The sequence below is a fragment of the Camelus ferus genome, chromosome 22 (genome assembly GCF_009834535.1).
Source record: "Camelus ferus isolate YT-003-E chromosome 22, BCGSAC_Cfer_1.0, whole genome shotgun sequence".
Taxonomy (NCBI): domain Eukaryota; kingdom Metazoa; phylum Chordata; class Mammalia; order Artiodactyla; family Camelidae; genus Camelus; species Camelus ferus.
The window spans coordinates 17,967,050-17,994,655 of NC_045717.1; the positions used below are offsets into that span (position 1 = coordinate 17,967,050).

The 27,606-nt window shown below is 58.2% G+C and overlaps 1 protein-coding gene across 8 annotated transcripts; it reads left to right on the forward strand.

Annotated features, from left to right (window-relative positions):
- Positions 1 to 1,191: 1,191 nt before the first annotated feature.
- On the forward strand, positions 1,192 to 27,128 carry WIZ (WIZ zinc finger). Of its 8 annotated transcripts, XM_032465393.1 has the most exons (13): positions 1,192 to 1,349; positions 2,755 to 3,018; positions 8,085 to 8,157; positions 9,781 to 11,921; positions 13,055 to 13,378; positions 17,484 to 17,654; positions 18,557 to 19,060; positions 20,122 to 20,520; positions 21,093 to 21,644; positions 22,764 to 23,291; positions 23,489 to 23,908; positions 24,204 to 24,399; positions 25,458 to 27,128. In XM_032465393.1, the coding sequence occupies exons 2-13, from the start codon at positions 2,814 to 2,816 to the stop codon at positions 25,615 to 25,617; spliced, it is 5,673 nt and encodes a 1,890-aa protein (XP_032321284.1). In that variant the 5' UTR covers positions 1,192 to 1,349; positions 2,755 to 2,813; the 3' UTR covers positions 25,618 to 27,128. The 8 variants fall into 8 exon arrangements, with proteins under 8 accessions (XP_032321284.1, XP_032321287.1, XP_032321285.1 ...); XM_032465396.1 differs by lacking the exon at positions 20,122 to 20,520; XM_032465394.1 differs by lacking the exon at positions 17,484 to 17,654.
- Positions 27,129 to 27,606: the final 478 nt, after the last annotated feature.

Consider the following 27,606-nt stretch of genomic DNA (forward strand, 5'->3'; position numbering starts at 1 on the left):
TAGGCAGGTGAATAGGTTAGCATTTGCAAGATGTTTATCCTGGTACGTGAGTAGTTGAGTAGGTAGCTAGCTGGGATGGACATGTCTGCCTATAAAAGGCCTGGATCATAATAGAAAATAAATGTTTGAATTAATTGAGTAAGCTGTTATACAAACTGTATGCACATTTGTACTCTGGTCTCCTGAGTCTGTTGAGCTGAGCAGTGGGGAAACAATAATGAACTAGACAGACAGAGACTCCTGCCCTCATGTAACTTACACTCTAGCGGAGGAGACAAACAAACAAACATGCAATTGGTAGATGGGTGTCTGCGTGACTGGGTGAAAGGATATATGTAGAGATGGGTGGATGCTTGCTTGGTTGTATGGATAAGTAGGTATTTACTTGGATAGTGGATAGATAAGTAGGTAGATGCGAGGTGGACTGTTGGTTTGAGTGGGTATTTGGATGGATGGATGGATGGATGGATAGGTGGTTAGTTGACTGGATGGGTAGATAAGTGATGGAGCCAGTGAGTGTGGGGAATGAATGGGTGGGGAGTAGGTGGGAAGATGGATGGGTGGTTAGATATGTGGATGGGTGGTGGGTGGGAGAAGTGGCAGGCCTATTATGTGTGCATTACTGGGTAGTCCTGGAGACTGATACTGGGGTTTGGATGGAGATGAGGGGCTTAGCACTGGGGACCTAGGGCAGCTCTAGGGGCAGAGAGGTACTAAAGTCCAATGTGGATGATAGGGAAGGAGGGAATGAGCTTGTGGTTGGAAAGTAGCTGACTGGGGCAGGGGACTGAAGGCTAAGGACTGGCCGACTGGAGTCCTCACAATGACCTGTAAATGACCCGTGGAGGAACTTCTCTGTACCTTCCCCACTCTTCTGGTGCTACCAGCGGGTTTAGCGTGGGAAACACCAGTAAGGTGATGAAGAGTCATTGGGGGCAGGAGGACAAGAGTGTTGTCATGGTAACAGAGCCTCTCCAGGGACACTCAGGCAGCGCGGGCCCTTTAAGGGTGACCGGCCAGGCCACTTCCAACATGGCGGCGCGCCTACTTGCTGCCCCCCCACTGGGGCGGCGCTGGGGGGTGGGGGGTGGGGGGGTTGGCTCCCCGGACCTCCCCATCATGGCGGCGCGGCGGGGCTGTCGCGCTGAGGTCACGGCGGCGCGCCGGGGGGGCGGGGCGGCGGGGGGAGCGATTTAAAGGGACAATGTCCCCCGAGCGGTGGAGGCGGCGGCGGCTGCGGAGGCCGCGGCACCGGCACCGGGAGCGGCAAGGGCAGTAGCGGTAGCGACGGCCGCACCAAAGAGAGAAGCTCCGAGCCCCGGCGCCCAGCCGGCGGCGCCGCCTCCCCGGTGAGGCCCGGCCCGGCCTGGGGAGCTCGCGGGCGGGGCGGAGCCGGCGCGGGGAGGGGGAGACCCGGGCCGGGCCGGGCCAGGCGAGACCCCCCGGGGCGGGGGGCGGGGGCGGGGCCTGCAGGGGCGGGGCCTGGTCGGGGGCGGGGCCGCACAGGTTGTGGGGGAGGAGCGGGGGTCTTGGGGCAGGTGTCCCCCCTGCCTCGGCGTGTCCCGCGGGGTCTCCCGCCCCGAGGTGCACGGGCTGAGGGCGCATCTTCTGGACCCTGGCGCCCCAAGAGGTGCCCTGGCGCGGCGCCGCTACCACCCCTGCGACCCCCGGGGGGCGTCTAGGAGGGAGCCCCCCTCCCCACGCTGCCAAAGTGCTCCGAAGTTGCGGTCCCGCCCGTTCACCGCGGGCAGTGCCCACCCGGTGGACACATGCAGGTGCTTCCTCGGGGCCTAGGCAGAGACCCCCACCACAACGGCCAGTCCACAGAAGGACCCCCTGGGAGCCCCCAGGCCCCCGAGGGCAGCGCCTGCAGCCAGGCCTGGAGCCCCGGCCCCGCCCCGGTTGCCTGGGCTCGGCCTCCCCACCGATTCCCTGGGGAGGGCGCCTCATTCCTGCCCTTCACTTTCTGCGTTACCTTGAAGGTATTTATAGGTGGAGAAGACAGCCCCCACCCCCACAGCCTCCCCAGGGTCCTCATTTCTGGACCAGGAGCCCCATCCTTCCCTTTTGCCCGCAGACTAGAGAGATCTTGGGAGGGTGGGATGGGTTGAGTATGCATGAGGGGTAATGTTGGGGTGAAGCGGAGGGGTTAATGTGCTGGGGTCAGTTGAGGCTGTGTATGAGGAGGAAGGGATTAGTGCTGGAGAACCCTAAGGTTGTGTGTGGGGAGAGGGTTAGAGTGTGAGAAAAGTGCAGGGGTAACTGATATGGGCAACTGAAGAGAGAAAAGTGCAGGGGTAATGATGGGGGGACTTGAGACCAAGTATAGGATCAGAGTGTAGAAGTGGCCGGGATTCGTGCTGAGGCATGCGCACCGGATATGCATGTGCATGGAAGTGAGGGCACAACTGGGGAAAGTGCAGCAGTGTATGAATGAAGGGAGGCATCTAGGAGAAGTGATAGAATCAATGCTGCAAGAAAACAAGGTGGCTGCGTGTGCTTGTTGTAAAATGTGGTAAACTGAGGCAGCACAGGATCTGTGTAAAGATGAGGAGACTGAGGCATGCTGAAGTTAGGGGCCGTTGGGATACAATGTGTGAGGATAGGGCCTTAGCACCATATACTTACTCACCTGGGCTGGGAGGTAAACTGAGGCACTGAGCCACAAGGGTAAGGACTGGGGCTTCAACGAAGGAGAAACTGAGGCAGAGTCCCTTTCCTACCTCCCCTAAGCACCTGTCTCTCTGCCCCCAGACTTATAATGCCTCGCTGAGCCAGGCCAGCAACTGAGTGGAGCCAAGCAGAGAGCATCTATGGATGGGCCCCTGGCAGGCGGCCTGGCCGCCCCAGATCGTCCTCGAGGCCCCGAGAGACTGCCTGGTCCAGCGCCAAGGGAGGACATTGAAGGTGGGGCTGAGGTTGCTGAGGGGGAAGGTTGCATCTTCCGTTCTACCCATTACCTGCCTGTCACCAAGGAGGGCCCTCGAGACATTCTGGATGGCAGAGGTGGCATTTCCGGTAAGAAGGCGGGCCCTGTGACCCTGGGGGAGCATCCAGCTAGGTCCCTGAGGCTCTGGGAGGGCCAAGCCACCCAGCCCGGCAGGGGCTGAGTTGGAATTCTGATTCTGCCTGGGTCCAGAGGCTTGTCTTTGCATTCCGCTTACTTTCTCATTTTACAGTGGTGAAGACAGAGGTTCAGGGAGACATTGAGCTGACCAAGGCCCCCCAGTGTGTGGCAAAGAACTGGGACTTGACTCAGGTCTACCTGACTTCCTTCTCTGAGCATCCTAATTGGGTCCAGGTGCCCAGCTTAGCACTCCGAGCTCCCTTCCCTGAGCCCACTTGTTCCCCAGGCATGCCCCATTCCCATCAGTCTACTATCCCAGCTCCCTCTTGCTGCACTGTCTTGGTGAGTCCTGCTCCTGAGACATGGGCCAAAACCACTTGTGCCCTCTAGTGGCTGGGTAGTCAGGGATGACAGCCAGCCCTTCACATTGTCCCCACCTTAATATTTGTTATTAACTACTCAGTAACTACTGTGTGCCAGGCTCTATTCTAGGCGCTGGGGATTCAGCTGTAAACAAAAACAGTGAAAGTCCCTGCCCTCAGGGACCTGACATTCTAGTAGGGGAGATAGACAATAAGCAACTACATAAATAACCTATGGGCAGGAAGTGACAAATGCTGTGAAGGTATTAAACAGAGTGCCAGGACTGTGCCTGGGGGACCTGGGAAATCCTCCCTGAGGGGGTGGAATTTGAGTGGAGTGTGGAATGAATGGTGGGAAGGGCAAGCCCGCTGGCGGGAACAGCAGGTGCAAAGGCCCTGTGGTGAGGAGGAGCCTGGCTTACCTGGAGAGTGGTGGGTGCAGTACAGGATGATGTACTACATGGCTCCCTTTATCTCTCCAAACCCTCTAGGCCTTGGTTTCCAGGAACTTCCAAGCACCTTGTCAGGGGTTTCCTACACACCAAGCCCTTTATGTGATCATCTTTGTCATTCTCAAAAGAACCGATTATTATTATCCTGGGTTAGAGATGGGGAAACTCAGACCCAAAAGGGTTAATTAAGTTGTCCAAGGGCCCACAGCTAGGCAGTAACCTGGCTTGATAGCCGTTGTCCTTAACCACCACACTGTGTCAAACTATCCTTCACCTGCCCCAGCTCACCCTTAGCAATGCTGATGATGCTCAGATATTTACAGAGCACATCCTCCAGGCAGGGCACTGGTGTGCAGCCAGTGACCAAGCATACCATCCCCGCACTCACTGGACCCCACCATCTGGGGTCAGAAAGACAGACCACCCATTAGGTGTTACGCCACAGTTGCTGGGGCTTCCATGGGGGAAGCCCAGGCTGGGGGACATCCAGGAGTTCCGGATGAGGAACAGTGAGTCAAGCAAAAAGGGCAGGGGGCATCTAGGCAGGGGCTCCACACATGCAATGATGTGGAGGTGACTGGTGGCACCTGAAAGTGTCATGCTGGGGGATGGCAGGGTGAGACCCTTGAGGGCAGAGTATCAGCGCTCAGAGAACCTTAGCAATCCTCTTCTCCAAACTGTTAGTAACCAAGGCCCAGAGATTGGCAGGACCATGTTCCAGGCCATGAGACTGGCCAGGACAGGCCCAGGACCTTGACTTTGTGGGAGCCCTGGGGAACAGGCTCTGGGTCCTGGGGCCCTCTCTGGATCTGGTCCTGAGGCATTGGCCACTCTACTCTACCTGGCAGAAGTCCCAGGTCTGGAGAGAGGGAGAAGGTAGGTAGGTGGGTAGGTATATCCTCACTCCCCCTGGGGAATCAACCAGGGTCCAGTACATGTGTCTGGGGAGGAAGGGAATGGCTGCCAAGAGGGGCCAGACCCACCCTTAATGACATCCCTGAGCAATGGGGGCATGGAGTGAGAGTGGCTTGACTTGGCATAGGGTCACAGCCTGGAAGTTGGAGGAGGGCCTGGGCTTTGGACACAGTGTCTCCCCCGCTGCCCTCTTGGCCTGTTCCCCCCGCCTTCCCCGAAGCAGGCACCTGCCCTAGGAGTCTTGTGATGCCTATAAATAGGCACAGCCTCTGGGGCTGCTGTTCCGCCCGAAGCCTGGGCCCTCTCTCATCCCCACCTAGCCCTTGGGGCCCCCCAAGGGCAACCCTGGAGGGGCTACCTCCAAATTCCTCCATCTAGACTTGGATGCATCCACTGCCTCCTCTGTCCTCCATCATAGCTGTTGGCCTGGAGTCCCCACAGCCTCCCTGCAGCCCCCTGCCCAAGGGTTTGGCCTCTCTGGTTGGCCTCCTGTATGCACCCAAAGCTTGGGGGGCTGAGACGGTCCCCGTGCATTGATGAAAAGTCTGATGCATGCCTGGCATTGGGACCAGAGGGCTAGGGGATGAACAATGCACCATTTCTGCCCTCATGGGGCCCCAGGCTGAGAAGGAAATCAAAGCATGGAGTGAGTGGGCCTGAGGCTGTCTGTCAAGCCTCCAGCTTCCAGCCTGGGACATCTCTGAGCCAGCCCTGAACCCCTACCCACCCCCTACCCCTGGTGGCACTCCCACCTCCCTTCTTTCCCCCCACCGCCGACTCTCTGGATCAAGCATTTACTGTGTGATCTTCCTTGGCACCTGTTGCTGGCCCCACGAACGTGGGGCAGTGGCTGTTCCCATTATATGGAGGAAGAGACAGGCTTAGAGCGGGAAAGGCATGCCCTTTGGATTCCTGCTTGACCTTGAACTCGGATCTCTCTGACTCCTGTGTCTAGGTTCTTGGCTACTCTGCCAAGCCACCTGGCTTGGGGTTCAAGCTGCTCATGGACGCCCTTCTCATTTTCCGTCTCTCATTTTCAAACCTTCTGTGGACCCCAAATGGCAGGAGTCAATGAGGGCCGCCTGGCACAGCCACTGCCAAGGGCTCCATCCAAGGCACCTTGTCTGACCCATAGGAACTTCTGGACCCTACAGGCTGAGGAGGCCCCTGGAAGAGCCCCCAGCCCCCAAGTGTCTCGGATGCAGGGCCCTGCTTGGCCTGCTTCCTCCAAAGTCGCTGCCACTAAAAATAGGAGCCTCGCTGGAGCCGCTCAAACAAAGAGGCCAATACGGCCCCCTGGCTCGCGGAATTCTTAGACAACAGCAATCGCAGAATCATCGAATCTGGGACACTTGGAATCTCAGGAGCTTGGGGTCCCAGAATCTCAGAATCAGGACACCCATACCCTCAGACTCGCGCCTCTAGGCTGTGCTGGGGCTTGTTGCCAGTGAACTGGCTGCCCTCTCCCGAGAAGCTCACGTCTGTGATTCTTGTGTTCTCCAGAGACCCATTTCTTGGGGTCTCGCTCCCTTACCTGGTCCAGGCCTTGCTTTCCCAACCCTCACACCCTCTCCAATACTCAGTCCACTCCATCCTCCCACCCTGACATTGGCCCTTGCATCCAAGCGCACACCTGACCTGGCATTCCTCCCCATCAGTCTACCCTAAGCCTTCTCAAATGGAGATGATTCTGCCCCAATGGACACTTTGGCAATGTCTGGAGACATTTTTGGTTGTCATGATTGCAGGGACAGCGGACGGGGTGGGGTGGGGTGTTGGCTACTGGCATCTGGTGGGCGGAGGCCCGGGATGCTGTTGAACATCCTACAAGGCACTGGATGCCCCCCACTGTAGAGAATGATTCAGCCCCAAATGTGAGTAGCACCAAGGTTGAAAAACTGTTCTAGATGATGCAAACTTCTGTCCCCCAACTATCACCACACTCAATTCGGGAGGCCACACGACAGTCACAACCCTTCTCTCAGGCTCAGAAGAAAGACGCTTGGCAGTGATCACATTTTTATGGACCCCCCTCACCCCCTATTCTCACCAGCTCTGAGTTCTTTGGCCCCTGACAGTTAGCTCTTAATTTCCTGAGCCAATTGGACATTAAGGGATTTGAAAAAGACCTCACCCCAGCACTAGCCCTCTTTCTGGACCATCCTCAAATTGAAGCTAATCCAGCAATTGCATCTGTTGGGCTCTGGATGGGGCACAAGTTCCCCCAGTATGTTAACCTTGGCCCAAGCAATTGGCCTGTGCCCTGATTGGCATGCTCGCCTGAGTCAGGCGGGTGCAGCAGGCAGAGGAGGTGCAGGCCAGGATTCCTGTGGTCGCTCCAGGCGTTGGCTCCACAGGCGGATAATGGAGAGTTGGCTCTATCTGTGTGAGGATTCCTAGGAGGGGATGTGATTCTAGGATGGAGGCCTGGAAGGGGGTCTGGAAGACAGGGATGGGCCCTCTGCAGCTCAGGCTAAAGGGCCCCTCACCCTTCATCTGTCAGGCATTGGTTGAACACCTGCCATGTGCCAGACGAGGAGATGCTTCAGTGAATGAGGCCCCAGAGGGCTTATGTGCTGGCAGGGAACATGGGCAATTTCAGAGTGCTAAGGAAAAAAGAAAGGAAGGAAAGAAAGAAAAAGAAGAAAGAAAAGAAAAAGAAGAAAGAGAAAGAGAGGAAGGAAGGAAGGAAGGAAGGAAGGAAGGAAGGAAGGAAGGAAGGAAGAGAGGGAGTAATGAGAAAGAAAATCCAAATCCTAGGGGCTCAATTTAGCAGGTAACCAGGGAAGGGTTCTCAGGCAGTGGGAATAGCCAGTGCAAAGGCCCTGAGGCCAGAAAGAGTTAGGTGGGCTTGAGACTTCACAAGGAGTCTGGGAAGAGTGAGTGAGAGGCAAGGAGGAGAGGGAAGTGAGGCTGGAAAGACCTGCAGAGGTTTGACCTTGCAGGGCCTGGTAGGTGGTGGTTGGGAATCTGGTTTTTATTGTAGGTATGATAAGAAGCCAGGTGAGTTTTTACCAGGATGTGACTTTTTAAAAAATCATCCTGGCTGCCAGGTGGGAGCAAAGAGAGGTGGGTTGAAGGCAGCAAGCCCTGGTAGTCCCCTAAGAAAGCTAAAGGGGATTCCTCCAAAGAAACCCCTTTCAGGGCTCAGGAGCACAGAGGCCAAAGGCCTCTCAGGGGAGAGGTGGGGGGAGCCGGCCGGGCCCTTCCAAGGAGCCCGGTAGGGCTCCCAGAGTTGGGGTGCTGTGAAGGGCCCCAGCCCCTCAGGGTCTCCCCTCTCTGTTGCAGATGGGCAACCCCATCCCGGCCTCAGCGAAGCCCTCCCCCGTGCCACCTCCGCCACCCATCGGATCAGCAGCTGGTGAGTGCCACGCTGGCCCTGACCTCAGGGAGGGCAGGGGGGCAAGCAGGACATGCCTAGGCCCAAGAGAAGCCCCCAGGAGTGAGAAGGGGACAGGAGGGAATCAGGAGGCCAGGCAGGAGGAGGTGGCTCCCTGCAGGCAAGCCCCTGGGTGTTTGCAGGGGGTGGAGGGAGGACTGGGATGAACACAGACAGTCAACTCTCATTATCCCTGCCAGGAGCAGGGCCAGGGGCCAGGAACCCAGAGGTTGGACCCTTGGAGTCCTGTCTCTGCCAGGTGACCCTTAGAATACTGTTCAGCCTCTCTGAGTCTCAGTTTCCTCATCTGTAAAATGGAGTTCCTAAGATGCATCTCACAATCTTGTCTTGAGGAACTCAAGGGATGCTGAGCTGGAGCAGGAATCAACAGCAGTGCTGGTGGCAACAACCTTTTATTAAATGGCTTGGCGGGTGATAATATGTAATAACATCCATATTGGGATTATTAACAGCTCTCAGTTATTTAACACTTGCTGTGTACAAGAATCTCAGCACAGGTTTACCCCACTGAATCTTTGCCATAGCCCTGGGGGAATGGTCTGTTAGTATTGCACGTCACTGATGGAGCTAAAAGAGGTAACCCCGTGATTTCCACTTGGCCTCTCAGCGGAACCCCTTTCCACATCTGTTTCATGGGCATGATCCATTGCCCCTCATGGAGGCAAGAACTTGAAAATGAGGGAGATTGATCAAGAACAGTCATAATAAGAACCCACACTGGTCACGGGCTTACTGGGAGCCAGGCATCAGGCCAAGTGAAGCATTTCCCAGCACTGAGTTGTGTCATCTTTACCCTACCCTTCACTGGATCAAGGCCCCCGTTTGAAGGGTCAAGGTTGCGATCACGTAAATAAGCACCTGCAGTGTATTAACTTGTCTTTGATTACGGGTATGAGAAAGCTCCTTAGTCATCGCAGGAGGGCACGAAAACCCCTGGTTCTTGGGACTCATCCCCATTTTTAGTATTGAAAAACTGAGGCTCAGTGAGGTTGCCTCGCCTCCCCTCACCCCTAAAGCAGGTCGGGGTCACTGGGGCCCAGGCTGAACAGGGACTTTGCACCTCTCCTGACTCTGCCCTTCCTAGTGGGGAGATGCTGGGAGAAAGGTACATTCCCTTGAGTTGTTTATGTGGCAGTTCCACCAGATTTGCTGGGAAGATGAAACTAAGTGAACTAAATCACCTCAATTTGGGGAGGTCCAAGACAGGAAAGCAGCCTGGAGCACAGGTCAGAGCCTTGGACCCTCCCAGGGGACAGATGAGAGTTGACTGTCCCACCAGACTTGGGAACGCTACTTGTGACCCCTGCTGTGGTCTCTACACACTCTCCCACAATGCAGCAAGGCAAGACTACATGCACAGGTGCATCCTGGGACCTGAATCTAGTTTTTGACCCAATTACTCTGGAAGGGCCCACATGGACTCCCCCGACCTCCCACCCACATCCCCACACTCAGTCCATCTAATGTGGTGCCCTTGGGCTGGGTCTCTGGAGCCTGTCTCAGACTGCCTGGGACCCCCTCCCCTGCCCGAGGAAAGGAAACTGAGGCCATGGCTAACCTGTCCCCATTGGCACTTCCTTGCAGCTGCTGGGATGGAGGCAGCCTGGACTTCCAGCCGGGCTCCCCACCACCCCATCTCCTGGGCCACTTCCCTGGCCCCCCCGATGGCCGGGGGCCCTGGGAGCACCCTCTGGTTCAAGAGGCCAGGGAGGGCATCCCATCTGAGCGGAGATTCGAGGACTCGGTCATTATAAGAACTGTGAAGCCCCACACTGAGCTCGAGGGCTCTAGAAGGTTCTTGTACCACCAGGGTGAATCGAAGCTCTTGGAGAAGGTCCCCCGGGGCCGCCCCAGGTTCGACTGGCTCCAAGACGCAGACGAGCAGGCCCCACTCCAGGACGCAGGGCTGCACCTGGACCTGCCACCCCAGCCGCCACCCCTCACCTCCTTCAGGACGGTGCTCATGCCAGTGGAAGATACCACGAAGACGTTGGATGTGCCAGTGGTGGACACCAGAGAGCACCTGGTAGACCTGGAGGGGCTTGCCCAGCCTTCCGAGTGGAGCCTGCCCAGGTCGGCCTCAGAGGTGGCCACGCAGACCTGGACGGTGAACTCAGAGGCATCTGTGGAGCGGCTGCAGCCACTGCTGCCCCCTGTCCGGACGAGGCCCTATCTGTGTGAGCTGCTGGAGGAGGTGGCTGAGGGGGTGGCCAGCCCAGACGAGGATGAGGACGAGGAGCCAGCTGTGTTCCCATGCATTGAGTGCAGCATCTACTTCAAGCAGAAGGAGCACCTTCTGGAGCATATGAGCCAGCACCGCCGAGCCCCGGGCCAGGAGCCCCCAGCTGATTTGGCCCCGCTGGCCTGTGGCGAGTGTGGCTGGGCCTTCGCTGACCCTGGTGCCCTTGAGCAGCACCGGCAGCTGCACCAGGCCTCCCGGGAGAAGATTATCGAGGAGATCCAGAAGCTGAAGCAGGTCCCAGGCGACGAGGGCCGGGAGGCACGGCTGCAGTGCCCCAAGTGTGTCTTTGGCACCAGTTCCTCCAAGGCCTTCGTGCAGCATGCCAAGCTGCACGTGCGCGAGCCTCAGCGCCAGGCTGCCAAGGAGCCCTTTGGGGGCAGCAGCAGGGCTGGCAGCCCAGGCCCCAATGCCGCCTCCCTCACCTATCAGCCCTATGGAGACTCCTCGGGCCTCAGTGCCTGCGTTTTCTGTGGCTTCCCCACGCCCAGCGAGAGCCTGCTCAGGGAGCACATGCGGCTCGTGCATGCCCATCCCCACTGGGAGGAGGATGGTGAGGATTTCGAGGAGGACCCTGCCAGCAGGCCGGGCACCAGCCAGGATGCTTACACCCCCTTCCCTGATGCCACCGAGGACGACTTTGGCAAAGCTGAGCCGCTCTTGGCCCCCATGTGGCGGGGGAATCCTGCTGGATACGACCCCAGCCTGGCCTTTGGCCCAGGCTGCCAGCAGCTGGGCATGAGGGATTTCCCACTGTCAAAGCCACTCCCACACAGCTCAGGCCAGAGGCCCCTGGGGAGGCCAGCCTTTCCCTCGCCACTAGCATCTGCCCCCTACTCCTTACAGCCCAGGAGAAGCAAGAGTGCCATCTACCTGCAGGGGCTCCCAGCCCAACCAGGGGACCAGAGGCACCCTTGGAGCGAAGAGGATGAGGAGGAGGACATACCTCTAGCCTCAGAAATGGACTTTTCCCCCGAAAGTGGGGTCTTTCCACTGCCAGCCACCCCCGGCCTCATCCCACAGTCAGCCCTGGAGTTGAAACAGACATTCCGAGAAGCCCTGCAGACAGCCGAGGCCTCATGGGCGCAGCAGCAGCAGCTCTGTGGGATGGTGCCTGTCGTGCTGGTGGCGAAGCTCAGCCCGCAGGTCATGGCTGCGGCAGCCAGGGCCCCCCCAAGGCTGCAGCCCGAGGAGCTGGGGCTGGGGGGTGCCCACCCCCTGGACTTCCTGCTCCTGGACACACCGCTGGGTGGCCCTCTGGGGCTGGACCCATTCCTGGATGGGGACCCAGCCGTAGCACTGAAGCATGTGGAGCGGAAATGCCCCTACTGCCCCGATCGCTTCCACAATGGCATCGGCTTGGCCAACCATGTGCGAGGCCACCTGAACCGCGTGGGCGTCAGCTACAATGTGCGGCACTTCATCTCCGCCGAGGAGGTGAAAGCCATCGAGCGCAGGTTCTCCTTCCAGAAGAAGAAGAAAAAAGGTAGGGCAGCTTCGCTCTGGCACCCACCTCCCTCTGAGGCCTGGGAGATGCACAGCTGGGCAGCTGAGTTCTGAACCAGCCAGCCCCCACTCTGAATCTTCCTGTAGTGCCAAGCAGGGTGAAATTAGGGCCTCTCCTCCCAGAAGGTCTGGGAGCTGCAGCAAAAGCCACTGCATCGGAGGAGGTGTGGGGACACCCCAATGCCCTGGCCCTTCCAACAGCTGGAGGAAGGAGTGTGGGCAGAGGATTCAGCCCCAAGCAGGGAATTTCATTGATTCCTTCCTTCAACAAATATTTACTGAGCGAGGTCCCCTCTGTTCTGAGCACTTGGGAAGACAACAGAGAGCAGAACAGCCGTTCCTGCTCTCCTGGGGTACACAGCCCAGGAGCAGAGGTGGTGGGGCCCTGGCCGGCTTCAGAACCCCTGTGAGGTATGCAGATTCCCGGCACCAAGGTTCTGATTCCAGAGGTCTGTTTCCAACACAAGTGCCCTGGGTGGTTCTGAGGCTAGCAGACATGGAGCCCACTTGGGGAAGTGCTGGTATGGTGTTTGAGAGCGTGTGTATGTGTACACTGTGAGGAATGGGCAGGGGGGCAGACAGCCACAAAATGAGGGAATTACAATGTTAAGTGACCAGGGCTGTGATGGGGGAAGCTCGGGGAACCAGGGATCTGGGGAAGCCGAGAGAAGGTCCCTGACTCTGCCTGGGGAAGAGGGGGTGGTCTCAGCAGACTCCCAGAGGAAGGCATCTCATCTGTTTGTCCTTTTCTTCATTCAGCAAAGATTTAATTTATAACACTGGGGTGATCGTGAGCAAAAATAGACATGAGCTCTAGACAAAAGAAACGTATTCACCAAACAGTCACCCAGATAATTGCAAATCCACACTGGAGAGGTATTTCTGAGGATGGGGTCCCTGATGCTTTGAACTGTGTGAGGGGAGAAAACTGGAAGGTCAGACAGAGAAGGCTTCATGGAGTGAGCTGATGCAGGCCAAGGGCAAGGGAGGCATCCAGGTAAGGAACAGCACTGGCTGTGTGATGTGCTGAGGGTGAGCAGCCCCAGGAACAGGGAGAGCTGGGGCTGGAGAGTCACCCCTCACCCAGGCGGTCCATGTCCTCTCTCTCCACAGTGGCTAACTTCGACCCGGGCACCTTCAGCCTGATGCGCTGTGACTTCTGCGGGGCTGGCTTTGACACTCGGGCTGGCCTCTCCAGCCACGCCCGGGCCCACCTGCGGGATTTTGGTATCACCAACTGGGAGCTCACTGTCTCACCCATCAACATCCTGCAAGAGCTGCTGGCCACCTCAGCCACCGAGCGGCCCCCCAGCCCCCTGTGCCGTGAGCCCGGGATGCCGCCCAGTGGCTTCCTGACCTCCCGCCGGCCCCGCTTACCTCTTCCAGTGCCCTTCCCACCTACCTGGGCTGAGGACCCTGGGCCAGCCTACGGAGATGGTAAGGGGAGAAGGGGCAGGCCAGGCTGGAGCCCTGACCCTTTCCGGGGGCCCAGAGGGATGGAGGAGTCGGGGGCGGGCAACCACTCTGCTTTCCTGCAAGTGTTTCAAGACACTTTACAAAGTAGGTTGACAACTGTCCTGCCACTTAGGGGTCATTTCTGTTTTACTCGGGGCTGGGCCAAGGCTCCTTTCAGAGATAGTTCCTCCTCACCCTGCCTGATGGTGATTTTAACATAGGCTTATTGAACTTTTATTAGGAGCCAGATACTGTTCTGAGCACTTTACAAACAACAGACTCATTTACATCCTCACAATAATGTTATTATCCCCATTTTACAGATTAGGAAACTGAGGCACAGAGAGTTTAACATGTCTGAGGTCATACAGCCGGAAGCATGTTGAGTTGGGATTTGAAAGCCCAGGAAAGTTAGGCTCCAGAATCCTTGCTCTTAATGATGTGTTTTATCTAGAGCAGCACTGTCTGGTGGGACTTTCTGAGATGATGGAAATGTTCTTTAGATAACAGTACAGTCCTACAGGGTCACCGCTGGCCACGTATGGCTGTTGAGCACTTGAAATGCAGCTAGTACAAGGTTAGTGGTGATCCCATTGGATAGTGCAGATCCAGAGTCTACATTCTAGATTTTCGATTTGTCCAGCAACATTGATAACCCCACCCATAAGTTAGTGCTTGCTGTGTACTCAGGTTTCATCGCACTTACACCTCAAAACAATTCCACGGTGCTAAGGATTGTTGTGTTCCTGTTTTACGGATAAGGAAACTGTGGGTCATCTGCTTTGCCACAGCCACAGAGCAACAGAGCTAGACTTCTGAACACCATGTTTGGTGGTCTCTACAGGGGAGGATGGCTTGGGAAATCAAGAAATAAAATTTTGGTGAAGGAGCTGGACACTGTGGAGGGAAAGGTGAAGGACCCAGCCTTATAAAGCCTGACTTTGTGGGAGACTTTACGGAACCTCAAAGTAGAAAACTCAAAGCAGTGAGGAGACGGTGGATTCTGAGGAATGGAGAAGTTGCCTGAACAGGGGGAATTGTCCAAGGGATGCTTGGGGCTGAGGCTTCCTTCTCTGTTTCTCCTACCCGGAGTTTGCAGGGTCCTACTTAGATCTGTACTCTGGGCTTTGCTGGACCTATCCACAAGCTTCCTTACCAGTGAAGGGCACTTGAGGGTATGCAAAGGGAAGAGGAGGAGACTGAAGCACAGAGGGAGGATAGTGGTTGGTTGAAGTCACACTTTGGGGAGACGCAGAGTGGGGACATGACCTTAGGCTTCTTGCCTCTGCTGAAGGCTGTCCCCTGGGCATTCAGCTCACACACCTGGCTAGGTTTGTGGTATCCCACTGGTGTCTGGGAGATGGCGCTTGCTCTGAAGATGGCTGGGGGCACAGGTAGCAGTTTGTAGCTCCAACCCTGCCCCCTGCTTTCTGTGTCACTCCAGCAGAGGCCTGAATGTCAGGCTTACACCCTTTACTTGGCACCTGGGCCAGGCAACCCAGGGATGGCAGCATGCACCCAGCAGCCAGGTTCAGCTCTGGCTTAGCTGTTTCCACTAGAAGACCCGTGTGCCAGCTCCCAGTTAGTGCTGAGGGAGCTGGCCAAATCATTGGGGCATAAGGAGTCAGCCTGGTACTGCACTTGCCCTGCCCTTGGTGGGGAAGCTATGATCAGTTTTTCAGTGAACACTTCTGGAACAAGGGCGTTAAGGAGTGGTTGAAAAAATCCTGGAAGCCTTGCCTTGAGGAAAGATGCCGAAGATTAGGGCTAAGTCTCAGCACAGACCCTGCATGGCTATCCTTAGAAGCCTCTCCCACACCTCCCTAAGTGGGCGGTAGGGAACGGGTGCCAGGTTAGAGGCGCTGCAACGGTCAGATGCTGGCCCCACCCAGCTGTCAGGGAACAGCTGGGGGCAGTCGGTTTAGTGTTGGGGAGGGAGAAGCATGTTGTGCTTGAAATGTGGTACTGGCCTTGTAGGGAGTTCCGTAGTATTGCGGGACAGCGCCGTCGGGGAACAGCTGAATACCGGGATGATGTTGGGGGATCCTCGTGGTTGGGGATCAAATGTGTTCCAGGATTCCCGACGCGGAAGGGAGACTTCCAAGGAAGGGAGTTGAACGGGGTCCCGGGGCAGGTCCTAGCTCCGCCCATCGGGCTCCAGGAGCTATTAAGGCGGAGGAGTGTAGCCGGAGGATTCCCATCATCGTCTTAGGGATATCAGGGGTGGAGGGGAGAGCGTCCCTGCCTGCCGAGGCCCAGGCTGGGGCGGTAGTTGGCGACCTCTTGGAGCACTGCATGCATGCGTGCGTCCGCGAGTTCCCCGCCTGCCGGGCCGTGACAAGGGTTTCGTTCGCGGTGCTCGGCGCTCCGCCGGCCGCCCTGAGCGCGCCCCGAGGGGCGGGGCGGAGCTGAGCGGGCTCGGCGGCAGTAGCGCTCGGCGTTCGGCTGCTCCCGCCTGGGGCGGCCGCCCCGCGTGCGCCGGAGCCAAGATGGCCGCCTCCACCGCCCAGTGCCGAGTGACAAAAGCGGAGAGCAAGGCGGCGGCGGGGCCGCGCGCGGGGGGCGCCCGGGAGCGCGCGCCCGCGGGGGCGCCCCAGCCCAGCCCCCCGAGCCCGGGCCCCGCGGCTCTTCCCGCGCCGCCGCCGCCGCCCCCACCCCCGCCGCCGCCGCCGCCGCCGCGGGACGGGCCCAAGGCCGAGCCGGAGCCGGGGCCCGGGCCCGCGCCCGCGCCGGGTAAGAACCCGCGCCGGGGAGGGTTCGGGGAGGGCAAAGTCGGCATCCCGCCTGCCCCCTGCCGCCGCCGCCGTCCCCGACTCCCGCCGTCCAGTCTCCGGGACTTCCCCTCCCCCCAAGGCCCTCCAGTAGCGGGGACCCTGGGCCTCCTGTCGCGGCTTGCAGGGTCCCGGGAAGCAGAAACACACTCCGCCGCCGCCTCACGAGACCCTTACCCCATCTGACAGATGCCCCCTAAACCTTTTGGAGCTCCTGGATTGTCTCTTGCCACAGTCCCGGTCCCTCCCGCGCGGAAACCCACTCCAAGTCACTTCAGCTCTGACACGGTCCCTACCCCATCTGTCAGACGCGCCCCCTCCACCCGGATACTTTGACAAAGTCCTCGGTGTCCCAGGCCCCAGTGCCTTCCCACCTCAGCTTGCCTTCTTCTTGCCTCTGTAGGACTCAAACTGAGCCAAGGACCTGCCTGGCCCCCTACTCATAACACTAAGCTCCTCTAAGGCCCCTATCTGACACACAGTTCCTTCATCCTCAGAGCTCTCTCCATGCTCCGAACGCTAAACCTGGGGTTCAACAGGCCTCTCAGGCCCCTTTCTCTAAAGAGTTAGACCATGAAAACCCACTTTTGATTCCCTGTTTTCATATACACTTCACCCAGAGAAGCTTCCTGATCTGATGGATGCGTCAGAAACTTCCTATAAAGTTCTGTGATTCCCATTCTTTCTGTCTCCATTTAGGTCCCTGCTGGTCCAGGCTCCCAGTTCTTACATTACCCAACCTGGGACTCAGCTTGTGATAAGACCACCCCGGGGTCCCCACTTATCCCTGCAGCCCCAGCGCCAGCTGTCTTGTCTGGTAGAGATTCCCCACAAGTCCCATGGAGCCTCCTTCCTGTCCTGGGCTCCCTGCCTCTGCATTGCCTCTCTGGCCTCTGACCCTGGCCTTGTCTTACTGAATTCCCCTTCTGACTGCCGCCTACTCGCCCCCCAAGACTGACAGTTGCTCTCTTCCACAAATTCTGCCCAGAGAGATATTGTCTCTGAGAGCTGCTAAAATTGGAGTCTTGGCTCAGACTAGCACTGCGTCCCCTGACCTGTCTGTGTTCTGGTAGGTGGAAGCTGTTCCTAGTGTCCGCTGTCAGTTGGCAGCCTCGACATCCCTGCGTCACATTGGTGCTCGGGGTTATGGATGGAGCCTCAGCTTTCATGGGGTGAGCTGCATCCCAAAGTGAGAGCAGGCACCAAGGATGAGGAAGAAGGCTCCCATCACTACCACTGTGCCCCTGCCCTCAGTCCTTGAAGAGGTGGACAGCCCACACCTTGCCTGGGCTGAGCCTGTCTTCCCAACCTCACAGGCCTGGGTTCTGAGGAAAACGCAATGGTGGCCATGGACTTGGGCTCCCCCCCGCTCCCCAAGAAGAGCCTGCCTGTCCCTGGGCCCCTGGAGCAGGTGGCCAATCGGCTGAGCAGCAAAGTGGTTACAGAGGTTCCTCATAGCAGTAAGCAGGAGCTGCCAGACCTCAAGGGTGAGTGGTGCAGGTGGCAGGGATGCTGGTCAGGCTGGCCACACACTCAGGGAGCTCTTGGGCCCGGGGGGGTTAATGACAGGGCTCTAGATTGGCCACAGCTTTCACTTTGGCATCCCAAGGCACCAAGGAGACACCCAGCTGTCTTCTCTCTTGAGCTTTTGCTGCCCCAGGCATGCCATTGCCTTGAGCCTTGGTCAAGGAAGGGGCATCCAGAGAATCAGTGGGCATGGTCATCAAGAGCTCACACCCAGACCCAGTTCATTTGATGACTTTGACTGTCCATAGCTGTGTGATCTTTTGCATGCAACTGCCTTGTCTGTGCGTTGATTCTCAGGTCATTACTGAGTGGTGACAGGCACTGTGCTGGACCCTAGGGATGTGAGAGATGTGAAACAGACTTGGCCCACGTCCTTGGGGTCATTGAAGTTGGGGAGTTGGGAGGCAGAGAAGCACACAGGCAGGGCTCCACAGAGACCTTGGCTGGGACCTCTAACCTAGCATTTGAGGCATGAGTTAAGCTGCAGAGGGTGGCTAGGCTTTAGCTCTTTGAAGTGTGTGTCTGGCAGATCAGCATCTGTGTGAACCTGTTGCCAGGACACCCTTGTACACTAGAGTTCCGAAAGGCACTCCACTGGCTGGTCCACAGAAGGGCTCTGCCTCCTGCTGTGTGCCCTTGGCACAACTCTTCCCCATTCTGTGGCTCAGTTTCCTTATTTGCAAACTGGACATTATTTGCAAAATGACCTTCATTAGGGTCATTTTAAGGGTAGGAGGGGGTTGATGGAAGCAAAACACTTGCAGAAAGCCTGAGTGGGTGGGGCCCCAGGGGAGGAGAAGTGGGAGAGCAGAGCCTGCTTGGCCTCACAGCTGGCTCTCCTGGCCTCCGTCTCGCCCTCTAGCCCAGAGCCTGACCACCTGTGAGGTCTGCGGTGCCTGCTTCGAGACACGCAAGGGCCTGTCCAGCCACGCGCGCTCCCACCTGCGGCAGCTGGGGGTGGCTGAGTCGGAGAGCAGCGGCGCTCCCATCGACCTCCTCTACGAGCTTGTGAAGCAGAAGGGCCTGCCCGACACACCCCTTGGGCTGCCCCCAGGCCTGACTAAGAAGTCCAGCTCACCGAAGGAAGTGGTCGCTGGGGCCCCGAGACCCGGCCTGCTTGCCCTGGCCAAGCCCCTTGATGCCCCTGCTGTCAACAAGGCCATCAAGTCTCCTCCCGGCTTCTCAACCAAGGGCCTTGCCCACCCGCCCAGCTCCCCACTCCTCAAGAAGGCATCACTGGCCCTGGCGGGCTCCCCTACCCCCAAGAATCCTGAGGACAAGAGCCCCCAGCTATCCCTGAGCCCCCGGCCGGCCTCCCCAAAGGCACAGTGGCCCCAGTCTGAGGATGAGGGGCCCCTGAACCTCAGTGAGTGTGGGTCCTGGGAGCCGAGGGAGGTCCTGGTGCCAGGAGGGACTTGAATTCAGCTTGGGCTATGGGGCTCAGGGTTGGGGCAGTGGGGACCGCAGCACCTGCGTCCTGGGTCAGCTGGGTTAGAGTGTCGATCAAGGTGCTGCATCTCCGTTGGGCCGGCCACGCTGCATATTTATCATCTGTCTCCCACTCCACTTCACTGTTCTTCCCCCAGAAGGCTGGCTGTGGCTACTGAGCCTGCCAGGGTCATCCTCGCCTCTTAGGGGCAGCTTTTGGCCTTCTCTGGGCCTACGGGTTGGGACAGTGAAGGTAACCAGGGCTCCTGTGGGGCATCTTGGATCCTGCAGGTAGAGAAGTGGTCTACCTGACAGGAGGCCCCATGGTTAGCCCCATCTTCACATCCTGGCCAACCTGTGCAGAGGTACCTCTGTGCCCAGGGGTGGAGCCATACCTCCTAGGCTGCCTGTGAGAATGGCAAAGAAGGGTTTGGAAAGAAACTCCCAGGCATGGTGAGCAGATTTAACTAGGACATCCCTTAGGAAGTCAGGCCTTCCCACACATTTGTGGGCATTAGAGTTGGGGGTGAGCCTAGGGTCTGGCCCCCTGCCCAACAGAGCACCCCAGTTGCACCTCATATTCCAATGAAGCTGCTTCCACTGCTGTGCTCCCAGGAGCAGGGCCCTGAGCAGGTGTGCCCTTGGCTGTATGATGCTTGGCAGCCGGTGGGCCCCTGCTTTGCACCCCTCACCCACCCTGCACATCTCCTGTAGCTGGAATCTCTGGGAAGAGGGCCAGGGAGGATCAGATTGTTCCACTGGAATTTGGCCACTGCCTCTGTACCCCACATCCTTAAATTCCCTACACTCACCTTGATGCCAAGATGCAGCGTACAGGGCTTCCTGCTTCCCAAAGCCTCTTAAAATAAAAATGTGGCGCAAGTCTTGGACCTCAGCCAGCCTGGGCAGCTGAGAATCGCACCAGGCTCTCCCGCCTCAGTCCCTCAGGGCTGGCCAAGGTGGTGGCCGTGAACGCCCCCCTGTGTTTTGTCTCCGCAGCTTTAGATAGTGACGGGGGCAGAGAGCTGGACTGCCAGCTGTGCGGTGCCTGGTTTGAGACCCGCAAGGGCCTGTCCAGCCACGCCCGTGCCCACCTGCGCCATCTGGGCGTCAGCGACCCGGACGCCAAGGGATCCCCCATAGACGTGCTCCACGGGCTCATCAGGAGGGACGGCGTCCAGACCCGCCTCCCACCCAGGCGCCGCGTGCTGGCCCAGCTGGGGCGGCCTCCTCCCGCCTCTGCGGCCCTCTCCTTGCTCCCCCCACAACCGCCGGCCAAGAAGGCCAAGCTGAAGGCCGCGGGTATGGCCAGCCCCTGGGGGAAGCAGGACCTCTCAGCCGCCGCAGCCGCTGGCATTTTCTGGGCCTCTGATGTGGAGCCGTCTCCTCTCAACCTCTGTAGGTTCTCGCTTCAGCCGCCCCCTCCTCCCTGCGGGCCCTGGTGCCCCTCCCAGGGGGGGGTCACAGCCCCCTCCCTAATCCCTCCCTGCTGGGGCAGGGAGTGGACAGGGGCCCTTAGCAGTGGACCGGTTCTGCCCAGAGATCTGTTGGCAGTCAGCTGCTAGGTCTACTCTCTTGGCCTTTGACCTCCTTGACAGACCTGCCCTGAGAACGAAGGCCAAGGGTGGGGTGCTGCCTTTTGGTGTGGAAGGTGCCCAGAGTTGCCCCTGGTCTGGATGGCAGGGCTGCCACTTCCTGCCCTCATCCTTGTCGGGATCCACAGAGCTGTGGAGTCTTGGTTCTGTCCTCCTCCGCCAGAACCGAGGGCCCACGTGCTCTCTGGATCCTCCCTTTGCTCCTGCCAGGTGTATGGCCCCTGCCCCACTTCTCAGTTCCCTCACTTGCACCTGCCCCCTGCCACCGCCCCAGCCCCTGGACATGCTTCTAGCCACGCATAGCCGTCCAGGAGACCCGCAGGTGACGATGCTAATGGTGCCCACAGTCCTAATTGCCCCTTTCTCCTGCTGCAGCCTCGGGCCCAGAGCCAGCACGTGACATCCGCTGCGAGTTCTGTGGCGAGTTCTTCGAGAACCGAAAGGGCCTGTCGAGCCATGCACGCTCTCACCTGCGGCAAATGGGCGTGACCGAGTGGTACGTCAATGGCTCGCCCATCGACACGCTGCGGGAGATCCTCAAGAGACGGACCCAGTCCCGGCCTGGCGGACCCCCAAACCCATCAGGGCCTAGTCCCAAAGCCCTGGCCAAGGTGGTGGGCAGCGGAGGTCCTGGCAGCTCGCTGGAAACCCGCAGTCCCGCGGACCTTCACCTCTCACCCCTGGCCAAGAAGTTGCCGCCACCACCAGGCAGCCCCCTGGGCCACTCACCAACTGCCTCTCCTCCTCCCACGGCCCGGAAGATGTTCTCAGGCCTCTCCTCACCCTCCCTGCCCAAGAAGCTGAAGCCTGAACAAATGCGGGTGGAGATCAAACGGGAGATGCTGCCGGGGGCCCTTCATGGGGAGCCACACCCATCCGAGGGTCCCTGGGTGGCACCTCGGGAAGACATGACCCCCCTGAACCTGTGTAAGTGTAACCCTGGGGCAGGACAGGGAGAAGAGGTCTCAGGGGTCTTACCCTTAACTCCCCTCATGGGTACCCAGAGCCCCCAGGGTTGAAACAGAAGGGAGGTACACAGGTCCAGTAGACAGGGGGCTAGCTGTGGGTTCCTGCTACGTAGACCCCCAACTGAGCTGCTTCTTGATGATTCTTCATTCCTGTGGGGCAGAACTGTGTCATTTGGCAGCAGCAAAAAAATTCTGTCTGTGCCATCTTTGATTGGTAGTGGCTACCATCTGGATTCCTAGGGAGAAAGACTGCAGGGATCAATTGGTGATGTCTGCCATGGGCAGGAGTATAGGTGCTGGTGATGGGTGTCTGAACTGTGTCTTCCTGATATTCGTGGTCACTAAGTGCTTAATATTTGGAGTTAAGTTGGAGTTAAGGTCTCAGCTGCTCCACAGTCTAGAAACTGACCTTAGGCAGTTTCCTCTTTTGGAAGATGGAGATCAGCATGGTCCCAGCTCTGCACAGTTTTCTGAACTTAGCTTTAACACTTAAACAGAGCCCTGTGTATGCAGTAGTTGTAACATCCTCATCACTCACTTCCTTCCTGAACTGTTTCTATGTTCATCCTGCTCAGGCTGGCTGAGCTGCTGTGTGCTGAGCAGGTGAGGATGGTCCAAGCCTCTGCCTTAATGCTTATATGCATATCATGTCTGCTCTGTATCACATGCTTTGAACTGCTCCCACTTTAGGGACCCCTACTTCCACCCCAGTAACATGGGGAGGTGGTTTTCATCTCCATTTTGCAGAGGAGGAAACTGAGTCTCAGGGGAAGTGGCCCAGCATCACACGGGGTCACAGCCAAGCTTACATCTGAGCCCAGGATCTGGGCAGCCCTTGCTCCTCAATACTTCACTATATCACAGTGAGTCATCATGAAGCCAGCTAGAATTTGAGGTGACAGAACAAGCAGAAGGGCTGTATGATGTACACAAGGGCCTCTGGAGGCAGATGAAGGAGCAGGTCATTCAGGTCTGGGGCTGCGTAGATGGAACAGATGGGCACTTAACACTGACCTTGAGCTTAGAGGCTTCCTGCCACAGCCACCGCCTCCTTCTCCCCTCCCCGGACCCCCTGCAGCATCCCGGGCAGAGCCAGTGCGTGACATCCGCTGTGAGTTCTGTGGCGAGTTTTTCGAGAACCGAAAGGGCTTGTCGAGCCATGCCCGTTCCCACCTGCGGCAGATGGGCGTGACCGAGTGGTCTGTCAACGGCTCACCCATCGACACGCTGCGGGAGATCCTCAAGAAGAAGTCCAAGCCATGCCTCATCAAGAAGGAACCACCAGCCGGAGACCTGGCCCCTGCCTTGGCTGAGGATGGGCCCCCCACGGTGGCCCCTGGGCCCATGCAGGCACCCCTGCCACTGGCGCCAATGGCTGGCCGGCCGGGCAAACCAGGAGCTGGGCCAGCCCAGGTTCCCCGCGAGCTCAGCCTGGCACCCATCACTGGTGCCAAGCCTTCAGCCACCGGCTATTTGAGCTCAGTGGCAGCCAAGAGGCCCCTGCAGGAGGACCGCCTCCTCCCAGCAGAGGTCAAGGCCAAGACCTACATCCAGACTGAACTGCCCTTCAAGGCAAAGACCCTCCATGAGAAGACCTCCCACTCCTGTAAGCAGCGGGTGGCAGGGTCCCGGGAGGGCATCTGCCAGGGCCTGTAGGACTGGGCAATGCCGTGCACACACTTAACCCCCAGCGGGGGTCAAGGCCCCAGTGGGAGGCGGGACTGGCTCCCGACCTGGGCAGCGCCTTCTGGGTACCTTTGCTCCCTACGGGCTGGGGCTCAGCAGCACCCCCTCTGCCTGCAGCCACTGAGGCCTGCTGCGAGCTGTGTGGCCTTTACTTCGAAAACCGCAAGGCCCTGGCCAGTCACGCACGGGCTCACCTACGGCAGTTCGGCGTGACCGAGTGGTGCGTGAACGGCTCACCCATCGAGACACTGAGTGAGTGGATCAAGCACCGGCCCCAGAAGGTGGGCGCCTACCGCAGCTACATCCAGGGCGGCCGTCCCTTCACCAAGAAGTTTCGCAGTGCCGGCCATGGCCGCGATGGCGACAAGCGGCCGCCCCTGGGGCTGGCACCTGGGGGCCTGGCCGTGGTGGGCCGCAGTGCTGGGGGTGAGCCAGGGCCTGAGGCTGGCCGGGCAGCTGACAGTGGTGAGCGGCCTCTGGCAGCCAGCCCGCCAGGCACTGTGAAGGCTGAAGAGCACCAGCGGCAGAACATCAACAGTGAGTGCTGGTGGAGGAGGGTCATGAGGGCAGCAGGCACCTGCCAGGGCCCACCCGGCTGCCCCCTGGGTTCTCTGCCGCGCATCTGCCCTTAAGCCACTTTCCCAGCTGCTGTCCCATTCACTCATCCATCCTCCATCCCACCTGTCCCCAATGTCCAGGAGGTGTCCAGTCACCAGCTTCCCTGACTTAAAATTCCCCACAGCATCTGTCCCTTGCTTGCTGAGGCAGGAACTTCCTCAGGGGCCTTGCCCTCTAGCTTACCTCCTGTTCCTCTTACCTTTCCCTACCACAGAATTTGAGCGCCGGCAAGCCCGCCCTCCAGACACCTCTGCGGCCCGGGGCAGTGAGGAGGCCAATGACCTACAGCAGAAGCTGGAGGAGGTGCGGCAACCTCCGCCCCGGGTCCGGCCCGTCCCCTCCCTGGTGCCCCGGCCCCCCCAGACATCACTTGTCAAGTTTGTTGGCAACATCTACACCCTCAAGTGCAGGTACGGAACCCCCAGGGGAGGGAGGGAAGGCGACCACCTGCCTAGGGCTTGGCTGTCCAGAGCCTCTGAACAGGACAGGGGCTGGTGGAGGCAAGAGATGTAGCCTCAAGGGCTGTCCTGAGTGTGACTGGACCTGGGCTAAGGGCTCCTCACAGACAGCAGCACCTCAGAGCTTTGGGCCAAGACCCTGAGCTTTGTAGCCAGCAAGACCTGGGTTCAATTGCCAGCTCTGACACCAGCTTGGTGACCTCAAGCAAGGACTTACTGCTCCATGCCTCAGTATTCCCACCTATAAAATGGGGTTGATAACAGACCTACCTAATAGATTTGTTACAAGGATTAAAAGAGTTAAATATTTATAAAGCACTTTAACTATGCCTGGCGCATGGTATGCACTTGGCAAGTGTCTGCCTCATTAAGAAAAAAATAGGTCTTAGTTCATTCTTACCAAAGTTCATGCATATTTCAGAGACCAGGAAACTGAGAGTCTGAGATGTGAGGTACCTGCCTCAGGCCACACAGGCCAAGTCAGAAGTAGGATTCAAACCCAAGTCTCTGGAACCATGAGCTTGGGTTCTGGCCCCTATCCTGTGAGGCCTCCCTTGGGACTGAGAGGGCAGGGAGCTGGTAAATTGGGTACATGACTAGGGTGGGTGGAAGTTAGGAGTTAGTGCCCAAACGCCCCTTTCCCTGACTCCTGTCCTGCTGTCCTGGGGCCTGGTGGGATAGGATCTGCTTCTCTGTGTTCTCTCACGTCTCAGAGCACATAACTGAAGTTAATGGTAGAGGTGCTTATACCCAGCACCTGAGCCAGCAGACTGCCCTAAGCATAGAGCCAGAGGCCTCCAGGGGACCCTACCATGACCCCATGATGGATAGAGGAAGCCGTACATGGGGGAGCATCTAGCTTCTGGGTCCCCCTTCCCTCAAACCCTGGGCTTGCTCTGTTCACGTTGAATAGCAGCAGGTGTGCCTGATGCTCAGGGCGGGGCCAGGGCTACGCTTCTGCCTCTCCTCACTGCAGTGGCCACCCCCTCTCTCTCTGTTCCCCAACACAGGTTCTGTGAGGTGGAATTCCAGGGGCCCCTCTCCATCCAGGAGGAGTGGGTGCGGCACTTACAGCGGCACATCCTAGAGATGAATTTCTCCAAAGTGGACCCTCCGCCTGAGGAGCCTCAGGCCCCGCAGGCACAGACAGCGGCGACAGAGGCACCCTAACACAAAAGCATTCCAGATCCCCTCTCGTGCCACCTCTTTCTCCTCTTCCTCCTCCCTCTCCTCCCTCTTTCTTTTCCGTTTCCAAAGGAGCAAGCCAAAACCTCAAACCGGCACCTTTCAGGGGCCGGGCACACTACAGCCGGGGCACCGGAAGCCAGCTAGCCACCCTTTCCCTAGCCCGAGGACTCTGGGGCCACACACAGGGCATCTTCCTTCAGCCCACACCCACCTGCCCACCCGGTTCAGCAGGGGCAGCAGCCAGGTCTCTGGTGGCAGCCGATCTGTTCACAGGGGAGGATGGCCAGCGCTCTCCCACGTCTAGCAGCCAGGCAGGGCTATGTTTGCCATCTGTGGCCATTTGCAAAGCCCCAGGGTCCCCTCCTGTCCCTGTGAATATCCTGTCACACACGCACGCACGCATGCACGCACTCACGTACTTCGTGAGACCCGGGAATCTGCCCCAGCCCTTCAGTTCCCGAGTCGAACGACGACCACGTCATGCCACGGTGCTTGCTCAGGGGAAGGCACGCTCCCTATGTGGCCCGCTGCCAGGGCCTGGGAGCACCCCACTGAGCCCACAATGCCACGGAAATCCTTGTTGGCCGCCCCCCCAAGAGGGGCCTTCCCTGTAGGGAAGAGCTCAGAGCTGACAGCTGCCTCCTGCCATGTCAAGGCCCCCCAGAGCCTCGGGGGCTCCGGGGCCTGGGAGGGGGCGGGGGTGGGACTCTCCTCCCCCACCCCCATCCCCTTCCTTCTTTTCACTGTTGCTTTCTATGTATAGCTCCCTAGACCTTTCACTTTTTTAAAAACGCGTTTTGTGTAGAGAATAAGGAACGTGGATCTTTTTATTTTGCAGTCCTGGGCCAGCTAGAAACCGGGAGCTGATTGACCTTTTAACTTTTTTCAGTGGCCACATTTTGGTTATCAATGTACCTAGAAGTATGTAAATTAGATTAAATTTCTCTTCTGGAAACACCCCGGGGCAGGCGGCCAGCGTGTGTTTTTCTGTCGAGTGGACAGGCTGGCACTGTCTGTCTGGCAGCCAGGGCTGGGATAGAGCTGCCTCCGCCAAAAAGCCCCTGGAAGCCCTGGGTTTTCCCGTTGGCCGCCAAGCCCACCAGACCTGTCTGGGGATGAGCCCACGTTCTCAGCTGTTGGCCCTCGATGCCATGGCTGGTAGGGGGCCCTGGCCAGCTGGTGAAGCAGTTCCTGTGAGCTGAGGAGAGGAACCAGGGCCCTGGGCAGCTGGTCTGGGAAGGGAGCCAGGATTAAGAAGTGATTGAGGCCGGAAGGGCTCTCCGAGGGCAGGAGCTGTCCAGCGAGGGTGTGGGGGACTCGCTGGGGGAGGGTGAAGTACACAGCTGCTGGGAGCCTTCAGAGAGCTGGGACCGGCCTGCCTTCAAGACATGTGACTTATCTGGAGATACATGCAGCCTGAACATGACTAACAGGAGGGGAAAAAGAGAGCTGCTGGCTCCTTTTCAATGTTATTTATTTTCTCGTTCTGCAAATGTTTATTGAACATTTCTGAGATTTTAAGAGATTTTGTTGGCTGCTCCTTCTTGTTTATTGCATGTGGTTTTTCAGCTCATCATTTTCACTTAAATGGCCAAGGGCTGGAAAGTGGGAATGACCTCATGGGGCAGGGGCCTCCTCTGCCCCAACCTATTATCCTCGGCCCCCCACCGTGCCCCTGGCTGGGAAGGAGGGGCTAACAAGCTGTGATAACACGCCCAAAAGAGTGGTCTTGGCTGGCACACTTGGCTTTTCTGCTCGTGTGAGATCAGGACAAACGTCTTGCCTGGTGGAGAGAAGGCCTCTACTACTTAAGTCTAACCCACACTGTGGGTGGGCATGTCTGAGACTTTGAAAGTGGGGAGGCACCTCTTGGCATGAGAGTTGACCCAAAGGCACCTTTTCTTTAAACTTTTTATAAATTAGTTTAAAAAAAAAAAGTGATAACCAGCTGGATGTTAAAAAATAACTATA

Bases quoted from the DNA above. Each gene is read 5' to 3' on its own strand.
- WIZ (XM_032465393.1), top strand. From the start codon at position 2,814: ATGGATGGGCCCCTGGCAGGCGGCCTGGCCGCCCCAGATCGTCCTCGA. The intron at 20,521-21,092 runs GTAGGTTCTCGC...CTCCTGCTGCAG, and splicing joins GCCGTCTCCTCTCAACCTCT to CCTCGGGCCCAGAGCCAGCA. The intron at 23,909-24,203 runs GTGAGTGCTGGT...TCCCTACCACAG, and splicing joins CCAGCGGCAGAACATCAACA to AATTTGAGCGCCGGCAAGCC.